Here is a 21,012-nt window from a genome sequence, read left to right as displayed (position 1 = left end):
GCTGCAAAATAACAGCTACGAACGTTTGAAGACCAGGCAAATACTTGTAGTTTAAAAGCAGACCATGTGACTATTTTAATAACTTTGTAATTTACAAGTAGTAAGGTGCATTCATGCTGCATGACTTGTTTATCTGATCTGGTATAGCATTCACATCACACTGAATGTTAGTAGCAGATGAGCACCTAACTAAAGTTGTGCTTGAAATGCTTGCCTAAAACATTTCCATCTTCCACCTATATGAAAGAAGAAAAATTACAATTTATGAGATAAGAGACCAGTTCACTGGAATCTATATTTAAAGGAGTTCCCAGGTGTATCAACATATTTTGAACACTGACGGTGAAGTGTTGCTATGAGACAACATGGGCATGCATGCTGAACAAGGACAGATGGCAAACAAAGACAACACTTTAATCAAGATGGAAAAAAAAAGCAGTTTTTCTACACTGAACACCATGTATTTCATATACTTGCAGCCCAGGATGAAAGATTTTACTCAACAAACCATTCTGTAGTTCCAATTATTTTCTGTAACCTGTTGTCTCCATGTCAGTTCTATCACAAATCCCTTTACCAAAACTTTTTTGAGGTAAATAATATTTTATGGTTCCCTTTTTCTCCATGTCTTTTTTCCTCTCCTCACCACTGCTTACATAGCCAGGAACATTCTGAACACTGCCACCTCTCTCTCTCTCCCCCAGCTACTACTCTGCATTCTGGCTTTGGTTATCTCCGATTTCTGCTTTCCTGCCAACCCCCATCCCTCCTTGCTGAGCTGACATCTTTCCACTTCCTCCAGTGTGGCATATTGCAGCTGAAGCAAAGAACACCTGCAGAGCTCTGTTCCACACTACAACTCAACTATAATGTTAATGCATATCACTGTTAAGAATGTAGTATATAGTATATAAGTTACTTAGCAAGACTAAGAGCTTTTATAGTAAACTTATTCTTAACTCAAAAGACTGCACAAGAGGGCAGCTGGAACAAGAGTGAAACAAAAAAAAATGGTATTAGCAAATACAACTGACTCTTTGCAAAATCTGTTTCCAGGAATCTTTACTTGGATTGTCAGAAACAGGTTTAGCATGCAAAGTAAAGGAGGAAGACAGATTCTGCTCTGCTTTTGATACCATATCATTAATGCACAAGGATGTTTTACTATCTCATCTTCACTACTTCATCTTTAATTTGCTTTACTATACTGAGAGATGTGCATAATTTCAGGAATGATGGTTATTCATAACATTTCCGCACCAAAGAAAGATTTGGTTTCATTCTGAAGTAACAGTCCATGTTTCTCTGCTCTGTTGGTTAGGCTTCATATATTTAGTTACAAACATTTCTGATGTTTCTAACTATGTTCAGTTTCCCAGCTGGATTAAGAAATGTAATCAGTAACTCCCTCTTGTCCCTGGAGTTATATATTTTACAGCTCTTCCTAGCACTATTATTACCTTCCCCTAGTTTTTCAAGCACATACCCTTTCATAACTGTTATCCATTGTTGGTATTCTCCCTGGCCTGATTTTCACTTGTCTGGCTGGAGACCACCAGGGGTCTTCTACCCTTTTGTTTCCTGATGCACACATACAACATGCAGTACTAGCACAATCTTTGTTTTATTACGTATTTTGTGGCAGTGAACTCCGATGCACTTCACCACTTAAATCTGTCTCATTATTACTGGATTTGAAGCTTGAGGGTAAAACACACTTACAGTTTTGTAGGCAGATAACTTGGTGAGTCATCTTTACTCCGAATGAGTTCATTGCATTTGTCAATTGTTTGGTAAACAGAAAAAGTGTCTCCAGTGCTATAAAGTACAGCTAAATTCTTGGCAAGAAGCCGTCTGGTAGGAGGTCCTGGTGAATTGTTTAATAAAGAAGTCAATTGTTCAACCAGTTTCTTCTGGTTTTCCCTTATATCAGCCTGGAAATCAAAGGAGTTACCAGTTAAAATTCAGTTAAATTTAGAAATTAGTTACACATAATTAATGTAAATCACCTTTAATTTTCATTATTACTATTCTGAAAATGACATTCTGAATTACAAATTAATATTTTATTGCATTTGTATACTTAAGACATTTAAAGTCCGTGACTAATTTGTTCCTCTTAAAAAACCCAACACTTTTTTGAGAGCATGATTATTTCTAGTAGCATTTCAAGTGTATTATCCCTGTGGTATTTCTACACTTACATCTTTCTAAAACAAAGTTGCCTTTTCTTGCCTTTTTTATGCCTGTTTTAAAATAAAAGAATTCATAGATATATAGTAAGTTTAGTAGCCAAGAAGAAATTTAGCTGAGTTTCAAGAACTTGAGCATTAGTAAAGAAAGAACTATCCTTAAAACCATCATCTAGTCTTATATAAACTTTTTTAATACTTTTTTTTAAAAAACAAGAACCTGGCACTGTATTTAATTTACATATTTTCATCACAAATAACAACCCTTAAATAGCATTATTTTGGTTTGTTTACTCTTACATGTCTACATAACCTATTTAATATACACTAAACAGTGAATCAAACAATTGGAGAGTTGGCTGGAAACAGATCTTCTGTCATTTGACTAGGAAAATTAAAAAAGAAACAACAAAGAGAAAGATGTTACATTCCTGCTTGGTAGAGAAGCATCAAATAATTGTGCAACGCTAGGTGGAAGCATGACTGACATTCTTCTTAATAGGGCTAATAATATGAGTTAATTGCACTAATAATATGAGTTAAAAATAATTAAAATTCCTTTCATTGGACAAGTGGCTCTGTCACTAGAAGGGCTGTGACCAAGATTTTATAACATTTAAAAAGCTGCCGCTAACACTGAATATACTTTCATTCCATGTACGTGCAAGACATAAGGCAAACGACATTGCATACTGCTCTTTGATTTTAAACAAAATAACAAAAATGCATAATTTTCTTCTGAAGTCTCATGACACTTACTCTGCTAGTCACTGGTAAAAGTTTTTCCAAAAACTGTAACCATTCAAAAATGAACTCTGCTTTTTGAAATTCACCAAGCTGGTTATATGCTTCTTCATTAAGTAGTAAACTGTGAGCTAACTCCATTCCTTGGAGTTTTCCTCAAATCTCCCAACACTCCAGAATGAAAAAAATCCAACAAACTACCAAAACTATGTTAATCAGTGTTCTTCCTCATTAATATCTGGTGAATCAGAACTTTGAACACCTAAACAGAAAAAGGAGAAAAAAAAAAGTTAATAGAGAGTCAACAATCATACCATATATTATATTCATGCTTCATTTACTAAAAGGAAATTTTCAAAGGATAGCCTAATATAAAATATAAACTACAGCAGTTTTATTTAGATGTCTTTAGAAATATCTTATGTTTTTGAAAATGAGATAACAGTATTGATGTAATATGTCAGCTGAAGTTAAATATACTTCAGAATATATCAGAGGGGTTCCCACTGAAATGCTGGTTTTCCTTCGACTTGTTTTGTTCTACATGAACTGAGGTTTTCTAGTCCTTGATCACACATATACCTGAAAGTAATGACCAGCTGACCCCAAATATAATGACTTTGCTATCAAGAACAAAGTGCAGCAAAAGCCACAACCAACAATTAACAAACTCCCATTAATTATATTTGCAAATATAAATGCTAACATACTATTCAAATACTTTAGGTATCCTTAATGCCAAGCAAGGCATAGAAAAAACCCAGAATTTCATTGCTGAACAAACCTCTAATTACCTCTTTTAGAAAAAAACTGTCAAACCTAAATCTGAAAAAAGACTGTTTGAAAACTCAAAGTTCAAAAGAAGTCATGTTTTAGTTATGTCTCTAAGACTATTTTAGGAATTTCCACATTGTTGATAAGCAAATCAAGATGAAAAATACTTCTAATGATATCTGCCCCCCTCCAAATATTTAAATGCCATATAGCCTCAAAATACAGAATAGAATATTCTGTAGGCTTCACAAATAAAAACAGTCAGGAATATTCTGGTAAAATATCAACTGTATTTTAAACTCCCAAGCAAGTTATCCTTTCCAGAGGTCACTAAGACTGCTGAATATAGTTTTTCCTATGCAGTAATAATATTACAGTGTAAATGATCCGTCAAACAGTAAATGGGCAATATGAAGCATTGGTAAATAATTCAGTACTCATGTTGTCATCAAACACAGAGCACAAGGTTACCTTTACCACTTTCTACACATTTCTATGCAATATTTACTCACAAAAAAAATTAGTCACATTTAATTTACTATAATGAACTGTCACTTCAAATCTACTTGAAATATCAAGCAGCTTGACAAGGCACCATACTATAAAATGGCAAGCAGATATAAATATAGATAGCACATTGTACCTATACATATTTTGTCTGCCTAGATACACAGAACATTCACAATTTACCAGATACCTCACTCCTAGGACACTTGCAGAATTTAGCTCTATCCTCACTTTTTTTTTTTGAAACTTACAAAAAGAAGTAGGATTACGTATAGAGTTTCATCACTGCTCAGGATAAAAATTACATGTACACATCACAAACACTCCCTTTCTTCCTTACCCAAGGCCTGTTCTAATGTCTACTATCTCTAAACCACCTAATACCACAGCAGCTTATCCAACTTACATATCCATCTCAGGACTGCAACTCACAGTTGTTTTCCCTAGCCAGAAAGATCGTGGTTTGTTGCCAGACACTGGCACTTAACTTACCTAGCAGATAATTTCTTGTCATTGTAAAAACTGTCTCTCTGCTGCTCCAGTCTTTTGGATAAAGGATGTTAAGAACTCAATTTTCTAGGAAAACAATTAATACAAAGATCAATGTTAAGAAAGAAAGCACAGGAGATACAAGTGTCATTTCTACAGAAAACGAGAATTCCAGAGTCTTGCAATACCAACGATTTTTATTAAGCAATAGTTCACCCAAATAGACTGAAGCTCCATAAATGTTATTAGCTCCTTTTGTGCTACATTTAAATTTGGCACACCCACCATATACACCATACAACTGGGTTCATTTAACTACTGAAAAGACCTTTATTATAACTGTTTTGTTAACTCAGTTTAATTCTAAACCAGTAAAAAGTAAGTTCAAACAGCATAATATCATAATAATTTTCTAGAAAGATTATCCAACAACCAGGAGAACTGGCAAAGGTGATTCAACTGCTCTGAAAAATCCAGGTACAATGCTATAAATACAAGACATGAGGACTATCAATTCATTCTCTTAGCCCCCAGATATAGCTTTAATGTTAGAATTCATGGGCAAAATCATTTCCTTTCAAAACCCATTCAACTTGAACTGATTCTGGCAGGACAGGTTGCATGTTATTTCAAAAGTATTCACTTTTCAATCACTCTTCAAAAGACTGATGCTGAAAAAAACCAAAACCCAACATATAGATATAAGAGTATCCCAAACTTCTTTTAGCCTGGTGAACCAGTGTTCAGCCTGCTGAAGAGAAGGTTCAAAGTGACCTAACAGCCTTCACAAGGGAAGTTTACCAAGAAGATGAAGATGGATTATTTACTTCATAATTAAAACAAGGAAGCTTCCCTCTTGATAGGAGAAAAAAAAGGGGGAGACTTGTGTTGAGAAACTGCCGAACTTGCATCCTCAGGGGTTTCTAACACTTGACTGGACAAAGCCCTAAGCAACACCATCTGAAGTTATTGTAACTTGTTTCTAAATGAGACACTTCAACTGTATAAGCACACATTTGCAAAAACAATCTAAATTTATTTATTTATTTTTAACCTAAATTAAAGAAATAAAAAATGTTCTGGTGTGGTTGATCTTTATAATGAACACCTGCTAACACAGCAGGAAACACTAGCATTTCTCAAAAGAAAGACTTTTAGCACTGAATTGCAAAGGCTGACTACTTATGACTCAAGAATTAGTTCTGTAGAAACAGAACTGTCCATGCAGAGAAAAAAAAAATCCCAGACCTGATCTTTCCACTGCTGGTCAACAAGCAAACCTTGATTCCATGAACCTGTACAGAAAGCAATATACTCTCTACCCTATGCAAAAAACTTATCCCACACACTTATTGAGGCTCCCTTCAATAAGCTCTAAGCCTGCACACCAGGGATACTTATGAAGCTTCAAAAGTAATTATAGAAAAAGGGCACATGCATACAAACTTGGGAGAAGAAAGGCAAGAATGTAGGCCATTAAGTTCTACTGCAGCATATTGGTTTTGCAGAGAACAGAGCAAAAGGCACAATGCTCACAAGGCTCTGCAAAGCTGAACACAAGCACAGAACATGGGGATGAGCTGCATTTGATTAATAATTAACATGTCCTTGTTATGTACACAAGCTGTTCCCAGGCAATCTCTAAGTGCAGAAGAAAACATCAAACCCAAAGGCGCCTCTCCAGACACGGCATCCTAACTGGAGGTGCGGTACAGCCATGCAGTGGGCTGGGCAAGCACCGGGAAACACTGAATGTTATGTCAGCCACTGGAGCCGCTTGGCCATCATCACGCACCAGTAAATCGATGAAAGTACAACCTAAGCATGTAAAGCTGCACCTCTGTTGACATGAGACCCATGTTTAGAAATACTGAATTATTTGATAGTGCTTTTCCCTGGTGTAGTAATTTCGATGCTTCTAAATATGAAAGAGAAATCTGGGGAAAAAACCGTGAAATTTAATTAAAAGAGATGCATACAGTGCCATCAACCAAAATGAAAAGGCATACATGCCTGATGAAATCCTCATTTGCCAACCAGCATGATGCACTGTCCTTTTAGTATGGTCTTTGGGTAACTGAAGCAATTACAACAATTACTTTCCCATCAGTACTACAAGAACAGATCAATCAAAAAGCCCTCTTTTTTCCCTGTGAGGTAAGTTTAGCTTACATTTTTACTGTGCTACAAAACTGGCATGAAGATTTCTTGGATAAGACAGAAGTTGTTCCTACTCATCATTAACAAAAGAAATTTCATTTATCAATTGCCAATTTGACAAGCAGAACTCTTGAAGAGTGGTCAGAAAAGAGCTCAGGAAAGCTCTTGGAGCAAGCACTAGATGGAACACCACCCTGTAAATCGAAAGGAATATAGGGTAAATCAAGCATTAAAAGGCAATGGCAATTGAGTTTTTGAAGTTCCTGACAAACCACAATGAGAAAAAAGGGTCTTGTAGTCTTCTTTAAATAAAAGGTGATCTGAGTAGCTGCCTTTAGCAACTGTCTTTCAAATATGAAAACCAACAGACCACCCATGACAAAGTTATAACAGAGTAAAAAACCCAAATAGATCTGTTATGTGCATCAAGTTTGTTCCGAGCTAGGTAATCTCTTCAGGCTTTAAAAGCTGAGGGAAGCAGACCATAGACTGCTGTGTATCTTTCACATGGCAGTCTCAGTCAAAAATTATAACACTACCAATGAAAAAGCTATGAGCAATAATGGCAACTTAATGAATTTTACTTTTCCTCTTCCTTCCAAATCTTGGCATATTTTGCTTGTGCACAAAAAGAAAAAAAAAAAAGGTACAAAACCAAAAGTACTTTGCAATAAAGCAGACTCCCAACTGATCTCTCACTAAAAAAATCAACCTTTAAATTATGACTCATTATTTCAGTGAAGACCAATACAAGTAACGGAAACTACCACACTGATCAACTTTGTACTTACGAATTTATTTCTTTTAAAACTTTTCACATTTGATCTCTGTTTCAGCAGTTTGGTTCTCTTTGCCAGGAACAAGTGCTGCTCAAAAAACCTCAGTTCTCAAGCACGATGCTCAGGTGAGGATCTACTGCACCATCTACATGAGGGTCTAAGTTCTTTATACCTACTATGTACTGAAGAAAACAAAGTGCCATTGAACTTGCCTTAATAATTATTGACATTTTTCTAATTTCAAAACTAATAACATAACTCCACATTAAATCTGAGATAAGATAATAAACCTGTGGATTCAATTTTGTACCAATGACTAATGTAGCAGACATGCAAATGTCTATTATTCCTCTAAGAAATTACTGCTGTTACGCATTGACAGTAATGAGTAACAGTAAAAAAAGAATAATGAATAACAGTAATGATTAAGATGAAAAATGACCAGCAATAATAACAGCCAGCATTTTCATAACAGCTGCCATTGGGCTGACTACACAATCAATGCCATAGCCATCCCACTGCTGAAAAACAGAGCTGAAGCACATTTGTTAGCTTCCATCTGACCCTCACCGCACCACAGTGGTATTTTAACTGACTTCAAATCCACGACTTTTTCTTCAGAAAGCAAGATTTACTATAATCTGCCTAACAAGTGAACCAATACGTTTAAGAGAAAGCCTTCCAGCCTGACGCGTTTAGTTCTAGCCATTAACAGTTGAGATCGATGTTACTCCTGCAGCACTGTTTTAAAAGTTTAATGGGATGATCGTTAGCAGTGCATCTGAGCTGACTGCGTGGAGAGACAGCGACGCTCAAGCCTTTGTTGCACCCTTGCACGTACCTGTTTAGTGTCTCCCAAACGTAAACAGAACTCCTGCCCAGCTCCATTGGACTTATTTCCGACAAGAGAAACTGACTATGATGGTTTTTGCCGGCTGGGCGGAAAAACCTTAAAGCGCCAGCCAAATTCAGCTACTAATGAATGAAACATAGATCAAAATCCAATAGTTACAGTGCACTGTTTATGCTAGTAGGCAAACATAAACAGGCACCCAGGTCTGGAGAAGGCAAAAAGTGCAGGATGAAACTCCAGGGGCTTCAAACGGGAGATATGATTGCCCAGGAAATGAAGAATTCAGTTATCTTTAGCTGTAATCTGGCTAGAATTTACAGCACACACACAAATAATCTAATTTAAATAAACAACTATAGAATCTCAGTAATTTCATAAGGAATAACAAAGAACTACAACTCCAGCTTAAATGAGCTTGGAGTTTAGACACTGGGAATATACTGGAGAGAGAATATTCAACAGATAAAGGAATTTATAATTATTGGAAAGACAGGGCAGCCTTTGTTTACTTATTGACTTCTACAAACTACTACCAACTAACTCAAAGAAGCAAAGCCCGTCTCAAAATCTTCAGTTAGAGGAGGCAAAGCTAAATAAAAGCATCAGTGTAAGCGAATCAGTACTTCCACATCCCTTGTGTGGGAGGATCCCCATCATTCAGCCAACTTGTACCTTTTTTCTATATACACAAGCCTTAAATTTTTGCTCCACAGAGCTACATGAAGCAATAGCAGGTAACTGCTCGACCCAACCTAACAGTGACATACTTTATGTTCAACAGTACTAATCACTCTTGACCTTTCATTCAATCAAATGAAAAAACTGGGGATTTCATGTGCCCTTTTACTGCTTTCTTGTACGTTTTGTCAAAGAAACATACAAGCAAATGCAGGAAATTTCACCGGGACAAGAAGAAGAGAAGGGAGGAAGAGACAAAGAGAAAGTTAACCCCCCTGAAGATTGTTTCTTTAAGAGAAACACTGGTATGTTTGACTGATCAAATGAAGATGAAGAGAATTAAGAAATCATGAAACCAGAGCCCAGTCTTTCAATGCATACACACACATACTTCAATTTGTCACTGACTGGTCTCATCAATTTGAGCCAAATTACTCCTTGGCATCAAACTGACAAGGTCTTTTCATCCAAAATTAATACATGGCCATAAAAATCGCAGGTGTTTTTCAGAGTTACATTGGTCAGCAGTAGGGAAATTTGAAGCCAAGCACAGAGAAGATGGGACCAGCAGAGACGTTTGACAGCAGTTTGCAAGAACAAACCACAAGAGAAAGTCATCACAAGACAACAACTCAGAGCACATGGAAAAGAATACCAGGCCACAAAGGAGAAACTTTAAGGCCTTTAAATCGAGCAGAATTGCAACTCCTAAACCAAAATTTTGAGTGCATTAGCATGTGAAAACCACACCAAATAAATCTCACGGTCGAGTACTCATGTTTTGTTGTATATGCTATGCTATAAAAGGATTCAGTTTCCCTCACAAATCTTCCTTTTTAAATAAAAATATGTACACATATGCATCACATGCTTATCCCAAACAGCAAAAAGCAATGAAGACTCTGTCTGTCTGTGAGAAACAAAAAAATAACAGATGATTGCAAAACCATCCACTTCCTCTAGTTACTGCTGAAGATTTCAGACTAGGACAACTTCCACTTCTATTGTATTTTTGTATGCAATTATTCTGCTTAGAAAGATGATCCTGAAAGCATAGATGTTGAAACAAGACACTTTTCTTCACTCTTTCCTCTTAACAGTGCTCTGGATGAAGAAATTAACCACAGGAAAGCTATGTGTCTATTCTCTCACTGAAAATTTGGTAGCATTTATGCAGGTACTCGTTAAAGATTCACTCCAAGTGCATCTCCATATATTGCATCTCCACATATGTAGGTCTTGCAATGTTCTCACAGCGTTTCAGGCTGTAATAAAGAACAAATATCATTCAACCCAAACAGAATTCTTGCTACTTTCATTTGTGTTTCAAAACAAAGGGGTTGTATTTTGATGTTTTGTGAACAATGATGGTCATTCAAAGTACTTCTTTACTCCCACAGGAACAGTTCCAAATGACTCGTTTTCCTACCAAAATGCTTATCAAATGTTATTGATTTCCAAGTTTCAGAGGAATTACCTTGTATCTGAAAGAGCAATAAAGCTTAAAGGCAACAAAGACCCAAGTGAAATCTATCAGAATTCTTGCCCTGGGCTTCCTGGTTTTAAAAATATTCACTCCAAGAATGTGACCACCCACAACCCTCATACATAACAGTGACATTGATAAGAACTACAACACAATATACATTTGCTGAAGTGTGAAAGAACTGACAATACATATCTTCTAGGAATGTTGAATGATTTCTGTGAAATTTTGAGGACAAAGCTTGACATAATTAGAGAAAAATACCCTGAACAAAGTGCCTGAAAATGCAAAAGCTGTTTTAGCAATGTAAAATATTAAAGACTTCTAAAAAGATTTTTTGAAGACATTCAGTCATCATCTTAAAACATACATACACTTTGCTTGCATGTTTCTTATCATCACTTTAATTTTTATCTCCACATAAGAAGCATTATTCCAGGAAACCAAGAAACAGCAACATTCAGTTACTGAGAAATATAAACAGCCATTTCCTAGGCTTCACAGTGGGCACTACTGGCACAATCCGACCCCTCTGGCCCTCACAACTCTCAAATACTATTTAGGTTAATTTCTGAAAGTTTCAGTCAAAAGACAAAACTTGGCTCCATTGTAGGGACCTCAAAACTTTATTTTGTTTACAGTCAACCTGGCAAACTGCATATAAATAATTAAACAATGCTTCCAATAGTCAGAAAAATAGTCAGTGTAATATCTGGTACTGACAAAGTGAGTTGAAAACATTTTCTTTTTCCCCAAAACTGGACTAAGTAAATTTCAAAAAGCAACAACTTGCTTCAGTCTGAATAAAAATGCATAGAATGCTTTGGGTTTATTTCTTTGCAGATTTGAAACCTGGCATGATAGCAAGGCAAGTGCATGAAAACAACAGAAGCATAAACATCCATCTACAACAATTTCAATATATGACTGAACATAGCTTTAGTCCTGAGAATGTTGTAGACAATACTGTTTATCTAATACAGACAAAATATACCAAACTAAATATGCTGACAGGGTAGGTCTGTTGTTTGTTTGGGGGGGTTTTGTCACAATGACAGAAGTTTCAGGAAATGAAACTATTTGTTAAAATGTTAAATTGACTTACACTAGGTGATACATGCATAAAGATTATCCAAGGTGCAGGCTGATTTTTGCTACCAATTTTCCATCAAGGTAAATGCTGAATCCAGTCTAGCTTAGCATTAAAGTAGGCCACAGGGAATTTTTGTTGAACATATCCTGGAATCTGAGAATAGTATACCTATTTTTCCTGAAAATCATTATAGTTTTTACTACGATTAGCCTTCAACTGCACTGAAACACCAACACAGAAATTTAGCAGCAGCAGCAGAAGCCCTCACAGATGCAAACTCTGCAGGAGACTTGTTTGGTGGAACAGAGATCGCTATCCGGGCACAAATCACTGGCATAATTCACTGCAATGGTTCTTTCTGTAGGTATTTTACATGGCTGTTCCCCAAAGAAAACTCCAAAACAGCTCAAAAAATGTAACTGCACAGAGATTTCATGCCTTTTTGGTCTGCAATATAGATATAGACCTACTGTATGTCTTTTTAAATGTTCTACCACCTTAAACCCAGTAAAAACCACAAAGGCAAAAACTGAATACAACAAACATCCCAAACAGAACAAACAAACCTGAAAATGTTTTTGTGAGAAGGTGTTTCTAATCTCCCACCTCATTAGGATGTTCTGAATCTTAAAACAGAAGATCATCCTGCATTGATTAATAAAGTTTTTGATGTGTTGGCATACAACATTATAAACTAGTCAGTAAGTCAGATATTTTACTGACTACAAAAATAACCCTCTGTTAAATAATCAGCACAAGTTTTCAACGTATGGCTAGACTAGCGTAACATTAACCTGGCTTCCTCCCCCCCACCTCCTTTTTTCATTGTGTCAAACCGTCAGGAAAAGAAACCCAAGCTCCACGCAGCACACAACCAGAAGTAATCTATCTTCTGGGTATCAATTGTTATTTCATACATGAATTGAGAATATTACATATCATGTAGCAAAACACTAAAGCATACAATATAGTTTGACTATTTCTGAAGACAGGGAAAATATTTCTGGCATGTGAGACTAAAATAAATGCACAGTTTATAGTCACAACTGCAAACACCTAATACTATAAATCAAACCCCAAACTCAAGGAATCATTACAAACAATGAGTCCAAAATTCAAAAGATATCAAATTTCACTTACAGAAGCACAGAGCTGAACTCACCTTAACTTTTATCTGCCTTCCTCATCTCCTATCATCCTTCCACCCATATCTCAATAAACTTTACTCTTAACTAAACTTACGACACCCATTACTCTTTCCTTCATTCAAAAACGTCAACACTAATGCAACTTTACAGGCTCTACATCCCCGCGCAAGGGTTTTACCAGTTACATGGTGTAAACTCAATCGCTGTCCTATCCAGACAACCAGGAATTCAAACTGCAAAAGCTTAAAATAACATCTTCAGATACCAGAATGTCCAATATTCTGGACATTCCACCCCACCCCGAATATTCCTAATTACCAAGATTTATAAGCAAATATAAAACCAGACCCCAAAATCACGGAACCTCGGTGCAAGTGAATGGCAAAGCCCCGCGGCAGCCCCAGGATCGGTCTGGCCCCGCAGCAGGCAAACCCCGCTCGCCCAGCCCGACCCTCCGGCGGGCCGCCCCGCCGCTCCCCGTGACACCCGCCCTGCCGCCCCGCTTCCTTCCCTCCCTCCCTCCCTCCCTCGCGGGGCGAGACCTGCCCGCAGCGCCGGGAACGGGACGGCACGGCACGGGCTGGGCTGGGCTGGGCTGATGGAGCCCAGGAGCCGCCCGGCCGCCGGCTTTAGACCCGCTCGTGTGTGTGTCACCCGCCGACCCACCCGGCGGCTCCGGGGGTGATCGAGCACTTTCGGGCGCAGGCCTCGGGCGGGCACAGCCCCGCAGGACTGCCGGCTCCTCTCGGCCCCGCCACCCCTTCGCACAGCCCTGCTGCCCCCGGCCTCCCTCAGCCCGCGGTACCTGCGGCCGCCGCGCTCCCGCGCCGCTCTGCGGGCTCGGCCCGTCCGCCCGCCCTCCTCCGGCGCGGGGGGGCGGCGGTCCTGCGCCCGAGCTGCCGCCGCCCGCCGCCGGGGAGGGGGGAGGAAAAGGAGGAGGAGGAGGAGGGCGACTCCGGTGCTCAGGACTGTGCAATCGGGCCCGGAGCCATCGAGCGCCCGCGGCGGCCGGGAGGAGGGCGGGAGCGGCGCGGGGAGCGCGGAGCCCGGGGCGATGTGCCGAGGTGCCGGAGGGGACAGAGCCGCCGCCCCGGGGCGCTCCGAGGCTCTGGGCCGCTGCGAGTCTCCGCGGCTGCCGGGCGGTGAGCTGCTCTGCGCTAGCGGAGCACAGCCGGGGCTAGCGCGCAGCGCTCTCGCAGCGAAAACGGCAATAAAAAATTCCTCTCGGTGATGTTTTGTGAAGGTAGCTCTGCTGGCACTGCTGGAATGTGTACCTGGCTATGATCAGAGTGTGCCATGGCTTCTGATTTCCACTCCACCCCGCCGGCATCCACATCCGTAGTTCCCCGGCAGGGCCCCTGGGCACTGCACAGGACAGTAACAGGAACACGCCCTTCGCATGAAGCGTTTGTCAAACCCAGCTTTGGCAAAAGTTGTTACTCCTGGGCTTCATTAGCGTAAACTGTGATCCCAAATCGACATGGAATCCCAAGTCAAGGAGTAATTCTGTCTTTTACAGACACGGTCGGTTGAAGCTCCACCAGGAATTTCATCTGATTGCTCCTACTGCATAGCTGGTCCAACTGGAAGAGGTTGCTGTGGCACTGGGACTTACCTCCACCCTTCCAAATTTTCATTAGCAAATTCACTGGTCACGAGAAAATTTCCATTGGAGAGATTTTCTTAAATGAACTCTGTGATCAGTTTAAATTCTGTCTTAATAAGAGGAAAGTGTATGTCCCTCAATATTTTTTTAGTTTTAAAATAAACGAACAATAATGCTATTGTAGTTTTGCAGCTGATCCCCAGCCATGTTTGGAATCTGGGACCCAGATTTCTCTCCACAAGCTGTGTTTTCTAGGACTATCTTCTTTAAACTGGTGCAAACAGAATCTCAGAATCATTAAGACTGGAAAAGACCTCTAAGATTGAGTCCAACCTTTGACTGATCACCACCAAGTCAACTACACCATAGCACTAAGTACCATGTCCAGTCATTTCTTGAACACCTTCAGCGATGGTGACTCCACCTCCTCCCTGAGTGCTCCATTCCAATGTTTAACGGCCCTTTCCATAAAGCAATTCTTCCTGGTGTCCAACCTGAGCCTCCCCTGGCACAGCTTGAGGCTAAGTCTTCTTGTGCTATCTCTGGTTGTCTGGGAGAAGAGGCCAACCCGCATTTGAAGAGGGGGAACCATTGTAGTGAGGGAATAATGCCCAGGACACATAACCATAGGAGCTCAAATTGTGTCTAACCCTTGCATAAGCTTGTACATTCGACTTCACACAGGTTCAGTATGTAAAGTTAACATGCAGTGGGATCGTCTGTGAACATCTGTATTCAGTTACGCAGATGATGCTGCTGAGAAATATTTCAAAGAGCACATGCTGAGCTGCCTGATTACATTGTGCTGTAGATGCCATGAGCACCAGGCTGCGTTACCTTATATGGACACTGGTTTCATTTTTACTAAACTGACTGTGATAAAAAAGCACTGATGCAGTGACCTTTAAAAAAAAATTCTGGCAATGGATGTGGTAATGAAGAATATGCCTGACACCTGAAGCAGGAAATTATTTACATATTGTATTTCACAGAAATGAACTCTATGAATTCGTACTGATGTAAAGGTGTTAACCTGTTTTCAAATAGAACGTACGTTCCCAGGAAACAGTTATTTGCTAGGTTAACCTCATTTTGATCAGGAGCTGAGCTGCTGCTACTCATACCGTGATTTGCAATTCACTTGTGAGAAAGGTCAGCTGAACAATTTATATTCAAAGACTGTTGGTGTTACGACTTGTTCCATAATGAACTCCAGAAAAACAAGGGGTCTCTGGCAGTCCTGAGGTACCAGAACACACCTGGCAATATTTGTGAAGGATTGATCATGTTTAACTCAGAAACAAATAAACAAATCCAAATCTAAATAATATAATTAATATTTTTTGAAGATTATTGCTGTTATCATCATTATTATGCCTATTATTCCCTCTGTTAAGGAAGCAGGCAGAGACCCACTCAAAATTAGTAGTTCATAATGCTGTTACATGAACATAGGGCAAGACAAAAACATGATTCATTAAAAAGTGAAGACTTGCTCAGTTTTTCCCAAGAATTATCTTGCCCAACCCCCCAGGACACATGATATCAGATCTAAGTAATGCTTTGTTAATGCTAAACTGATATGAATCTATTGGAATAACAAGGGATATTGATGCAGTATCTCTGGGTACATCAGCTTACTCTGCCAGCAGTGCTTACATAAGGTTAAGAGTCTGTGTTCACTGGATTTATAGCTAACCTTAATTTATAGCTAACCTTAATTTTTTATTATTATTTTTTCCTTAATTCAAATTACTATCTACTTTAGCAATTATGAATGCCATTTTTATTTTTCCCCTTTTCAATCTGAAATTTAAAAAAAAAATAGCTGTGCAAATTTATAGTAATCTGTTCTAAAACAGAAAAAAAAGGACAGTTAGATGTATTCACCGTGTATTTATTCAATTTTCTCTTTCCCCATTAGTCCTGACTGTGCTTCAATAACAAATCACTTAATAAAATAAGCAACTGGCAAATAATTGAAATGCACAAACCTACTGATTAGTTTTCTCATTAGTCTATTTTGGTAAAGTGGGTTGACTGATTTAAAGCATGAGTCAGTTCTGCCATACAAATTCCAGACATAGTAGAATATCTATACAGTCTCAAATGCCTCTGAGCTAAATATTTTCATTCTTTCAGCTTCATAATCCTCAGTGACTGTAGAGGAAGAAGAATGTATGCCTTTGAATTCAGTGGGACTGTCTATGCATGAGTAAGAATCACAGGACTAGGGGCCTGATTTGAAGCAAATGTAACATCACCAAATAATTACATAGCAAACAAACCCAAATTCCATTATCTTTTCAAGTAATTAAGAAGGAATGTCTTTAGATTAATTATAAGATTAACAATTTAGTTTGATTTTCTGGAGGTATGTAGAATCCAATACATTTTGGCCGGTCCTAGCTGTTGAAATGCTTTAGGTACCAATCTTCCTTTTTTTACACATTGAATATAAAAAATAATGCACAGTTTTATTTTATGCCACAATACCGCTAGGCTTCTCTTTATTCCCAACACAGTTCCTTTTTGTACTATTACAAAATGCAAAGCCTGAATCCCTGCCAAGCAATTACACAGTCCTGCTGTTATTTTGCATCCTAAAACGTAAATAAAAGTATTATGCAGGCCTACATAATGTTAGATACAGCTACCAAAATGGAAGTGGGAAATAAGAAAGTTAGATCTAGGGACAGATTGCCAGCTAAATACTAAGGCCTCCCAAGAACCTTTCACTGTTAATCCAAAACTTTCATTGCCAATCTCTTTTCTAATGGAGTGCATCCAAATAGCATTAAGCTCCTTTCTTGCACATTTTGAACACATACTGATGTAATAGGGCATCTACTGTGGCACTTACACCAGAAAATACAATTAAAGTGAATGGAAAACTATTTTAAATTCAGAATAATGAGATACATATGAACGAGAACGGTAAGACAAGAACGGCAGTTACTTGCATTTCCATGCTGTCTGGATCATTCCTATTTTAGAAATACTATGAGGTGTTATTTGTACTGATACCACACTGTGCATTGAGGTACTCAAAGTGCTCTGTGGACATTAGTTCAAGTCACATTTGTGAGGCAGAGGTTAAAGTAGGAGGGAGTGAAAGGCAAATTCCTGTAGCTCCAGCAAAGGTGAGGAGAGGTGAAAGCATACTGCCTTCTGATGGAAAAAGATAATCAGAGATTATTTTTTGCTTTTAGTGAAAGGGGAAAAAACAGCGGTTTTAAAACTGTTTTCCCCCCATTTTTACTCTCCCTTTGTTTCACAGATGGAAAAAGTGGAGCAGAAAATTGCTTTGCCCAAAGCTACACACTGGCAGTAATTGAACTAGAAGACAGCATTGGTTTAAATAAAAAATGTGCAATACATTCATCCTATTTGGGCTATTCTAACTGCTGTTTCTTTCTCTTGTCCACATACACGATTTACTTTTCAACTGTATTTGTGTGGCACTTCTGGTAACAGAATCTTGGGAGGATTCCCAAACTGTGAGTTGCTTTTAAGGAGCTTCAAGAAAATAAGCTCTCCTTTCTGTTCTCATCCAGCGATTGTGACCCTGATGTCCAGAATAAAGCAGCTGGTGGATCTCCCAGACAATCCAATCCCGTCCCACTGTGAAATATATCTAATAGAGTGATGGTCATTGTTTCATTCAATGTATGGTCTTAAGGATCAAGACACTAAAAACAAAAATAGATAGCCATTTATTAGGTGCGAATGGAGATGCAAAGTTAAGAAACGAAGTCAATCACAACAGAGGTTGGTGGGAGACCTCAGGTAAAGCCTGTGCATTTGGGGAGACCACTCTAGCTCTCCAGCTTCAGAAGATAAACAATGTGTTTGAAGGAGTCCATATCAAAGAGAATAATAGAAGATAAAAGCAAAAAATAATGGAAATTTGAAAGAATCATCCCTCCTCCAAAGAAGATGTTTTTGTACCAGAGGTGAGATTGAGGTTCAACAGATCATACTTTTAAATCCAAGTAGATGTGGAATTTTATTCTCAAAGAGGAGCTAAAGAGCAGTCATTGCATTGTGTCACAATGAAGAATTTTTGTGGAGCTTTTGTGGTAAGTGAGATCAGACATCACAGATGCATTAAAAGACCTGGTGAAAAGCACCACAAAGGCTGGCTAATATTCAGCAGCCCATCAAGTGGCTGCCATTTCAACATGGGGAAGCAACTGTCTGCAGAAACTGTTATGTGCAAAATCTTGTTATGGGCAAAAAGAAATCCACCCTATGTTTAAAGTCACACCAAATTTATTTTAATTGCAACCGTAGCAATTTAATAAAAGAATTTTTACCAGTCCAAATCTAATTATTGCAGAAAAACAAAGGAAATAAAAATAAAGCAATTGTATAGAAAGTCTCAATAGTACTACAGTAAAAATTGTTATGCATGCACTATTTAGTACCTACCCTTACCCCTTTTCCTGGCGTCACATTTGCCCTTTCACCTCCTTGTGGTTTCCACCTGGTAGAGGGAGCTCAGTGGACCATCTGTTTATTAACTTCCAGTTCTGGATGAATATTTGTATATTGTAAATTTGTATGTTGCATACTCTATGTAGCAGCAGAGGTAGAAATTTCCAGAAAGGGCATGGGAAGGAAGCAGGAATACTGCTGACTAGAAAATAGGCTATTGCACCTGAACTCATTAGTGAGTGTTTATGAGCCCAGTTCATAGTCCACACATGCTCAGCTTCAACACACTGGGTGGGTGCGCTGCAAACAAGGTCGCAAAACCTGATATTACAATTCCTGTGTGGCAGCTGAATTAAAGGCATAATAGCATAAGGATGACTCCTGATTTTCTAGGTTATTTCAAGAAAGTGGAGAATATGAAGCATCTTCTAATAGATATTCTCTAAGTATAGAACAGGGTAATTATTTTAGTTTTGTCTAGTCATAGAATAGAAACTATTTAAAGCAGAGTCAGGTCATCTGTTTCAAGCATATATTTATGGTTGAAAGGAGTGAGTATTTGGCTTTGAAATAGTAATTTTAATCAATTTTTTTTATCAGTATGGTCCAGCATGTTATTCAGAAATGGCTTCCTTCAGTAAATGGATTGTGAATCAATAGTAGATATAAATAAAGCAGTACAAAGGGCACAGCATTCAACAAGCTGCCAATTGCTGGAACAGAAGATGGCAGAAATCAGTATTCCAAGATGGATACACAAATAAATCAGAAATGGGCAGATAATACACAAATATCCACCTTTTTACAGAAATTTCAGACTTCTGTCTGGTCCTAAAAACCACTGAAATGTACATTAGTTTTTATGTGCTTTATTCAACTGGCCACTGTGAGATGAAGTTTGGTTTGAAGTCTGTTTTTCATTAAACGTTTTCAAGCTTATCCCTATTAGAAATCACAAAGTTCTTTAAACATAGAGACTGAATTGCTAGGCTGCCAAAGATCTTTCTGGAGACAGGAAGAAAATTAAAAACTGCAGACTTTGTATTACACCTCAAAGGATCAATTCTTGAGATATACTAAATACCCACAATTCCTGTAAGGTCTGTGAAAAGTGGTGTTACTCAGCACTTTTTAGGATTTGACCTCCAACAGAAAGAGAAATTAAAATGTTTTTCCAAGCACACAGATCATAATGAATTTGTATTAGTCATTTGCATCAGGACAATCTTATTTAAATGTCGCTAGTAGGAACTTCAAACATGACTCATATTGTGTCTATCAAAACTGTTAATTATTAATGAATAAATGTCATTTGGGACCCAATAAGTAATATTTCCAGGCCATTTATGTAAATGGTTGTTTTCAACTGTGAGAATGTCAGCTGCCAGGAATTCAATATCCTTATTTATTTCATAATTATTAATCATATATTATGCTAACCTGAAAAAATCTCATTACTCTCTTATCAAAACTACGAGCTTCGTATCTGTTAAAAAAAAAAAAAAGTGATTCTCATGGCATAGTTTGGGCCTGCAGATTACACATCCAATGTTTTTTACAAAAATAAAGATAAGGACAGAGTATTTGTAACTACTGGCCTACGATTAAGGATTGTACAAGCTGCCACCCTCACTAACTATAATATTTTACATGTCTTCCAGAATAATTTCTTACTCAAATGGCAATTCTGGATAATTGCTGCAAACCATATAAATGTCTGATTTCACTTTGAACCCTTCTAAACCATAATGCTGCATTAACAGGATGAACATATTTCAATCAGTTTTGAATTTGCCACATTTTAATATAGCTGTTCTGTTCTTACTGCCTTTCAAGACAGAATTTCAAGACAAGAGCATCTTCTTAACACCATCTGTTAATAATGTTTTTAACAGAACTGCATAGGGGGTCAGCTGGTAAGGGGGCCCCAAATGTACCAATACTGTCTATATAAGGAAAGCCAGTCTTTGCCTGGCAGATTCAATGGACAAAAAGCTGGAAGGAAGCAATAGGGGCAGAGGGAACAATGGGATAGCAGCATACATTGTACCATCTTTATTTTT

General features: G+C 38.3%; 1 protein-coding gene and 1 long non-coding RNA gene across 7 annotated transcripts in view; one reads left to right on the top strand and one right to left on the bottom strand.

Moving 5' to 3' along the window:
* The window catches only part of HEATR5A (HEAT repeat containing 5A), a 66,703-nt gene extending 52,882 nt beyond the window's left edge, over positions 1-13,821 (bottom strand). For 3 of the 6 annotated variants that reach the window (XM_085061937.1, XM_085061939.1, XM_085061940.1), the window contains exons 1-4: positions 13,709-13,821; positions 4,710-4,793; positions 2,952-3,198; positions 1,723-1,934 (exon numbers count right to left, since the gene is read on the bottom strand). In XM_085061937.1, coding sequence (XP_084918063.1) covers positions 1,723-1,934; positions 2,952-3,077 — 338 coding nt within the window. In that variant the 5' untranslated portion in view covers positions 3,078-3,198; positions 4,710-4,793; positions 13,709-13,821. Of the gene's footprint in view, positions 1-1,722; positions 1,935-2,951; positions 3,199-4,709; positions 4,794-13,708 lie in introns of those variants that run through there. The other 3 variants (XM_085061938.1, XM_085061942.1, XM_085061941.1) reach the window with 3 other exon arrangements.
* Positions 13,822-13,873: 52 nt separating this feature from the next.
* LOC146436213 (uncharacterized) lies at positions 13,874-19,070 on the top strand. Its single transcript, XR_014852575.1, has 3 exons — positions 13,874-14,146; positions 17,790-18,101; positions 18,154-19,070. It is a non-coding gene; the product is annotated as an uncharacterized LOC146436213 (long non-coding RNA).
* The last annotated feature ends 1,942 nt before the right edge of the window (positions 19,071-21,012 follow it).

Source organism: Lichenostomus cassidix, chromosome 5, assembly GCF_008360975.1.
Source record: "Lichenostomus cassidix isolate B80296 chromosome 5, HeHo_3.0, whole genome shotgun sequence".
Lineage (NCBI taxonomy): Eukaryota > Metazoa > Chordata > Aves > Passeriformes > Meliphagidae > Lichenostomus > Lichenostomus cassidix.
Note: the sequence above shows the minus strand (reverse complement) of the source record. Positions and strands in the feature narration are given on the sequence as shown.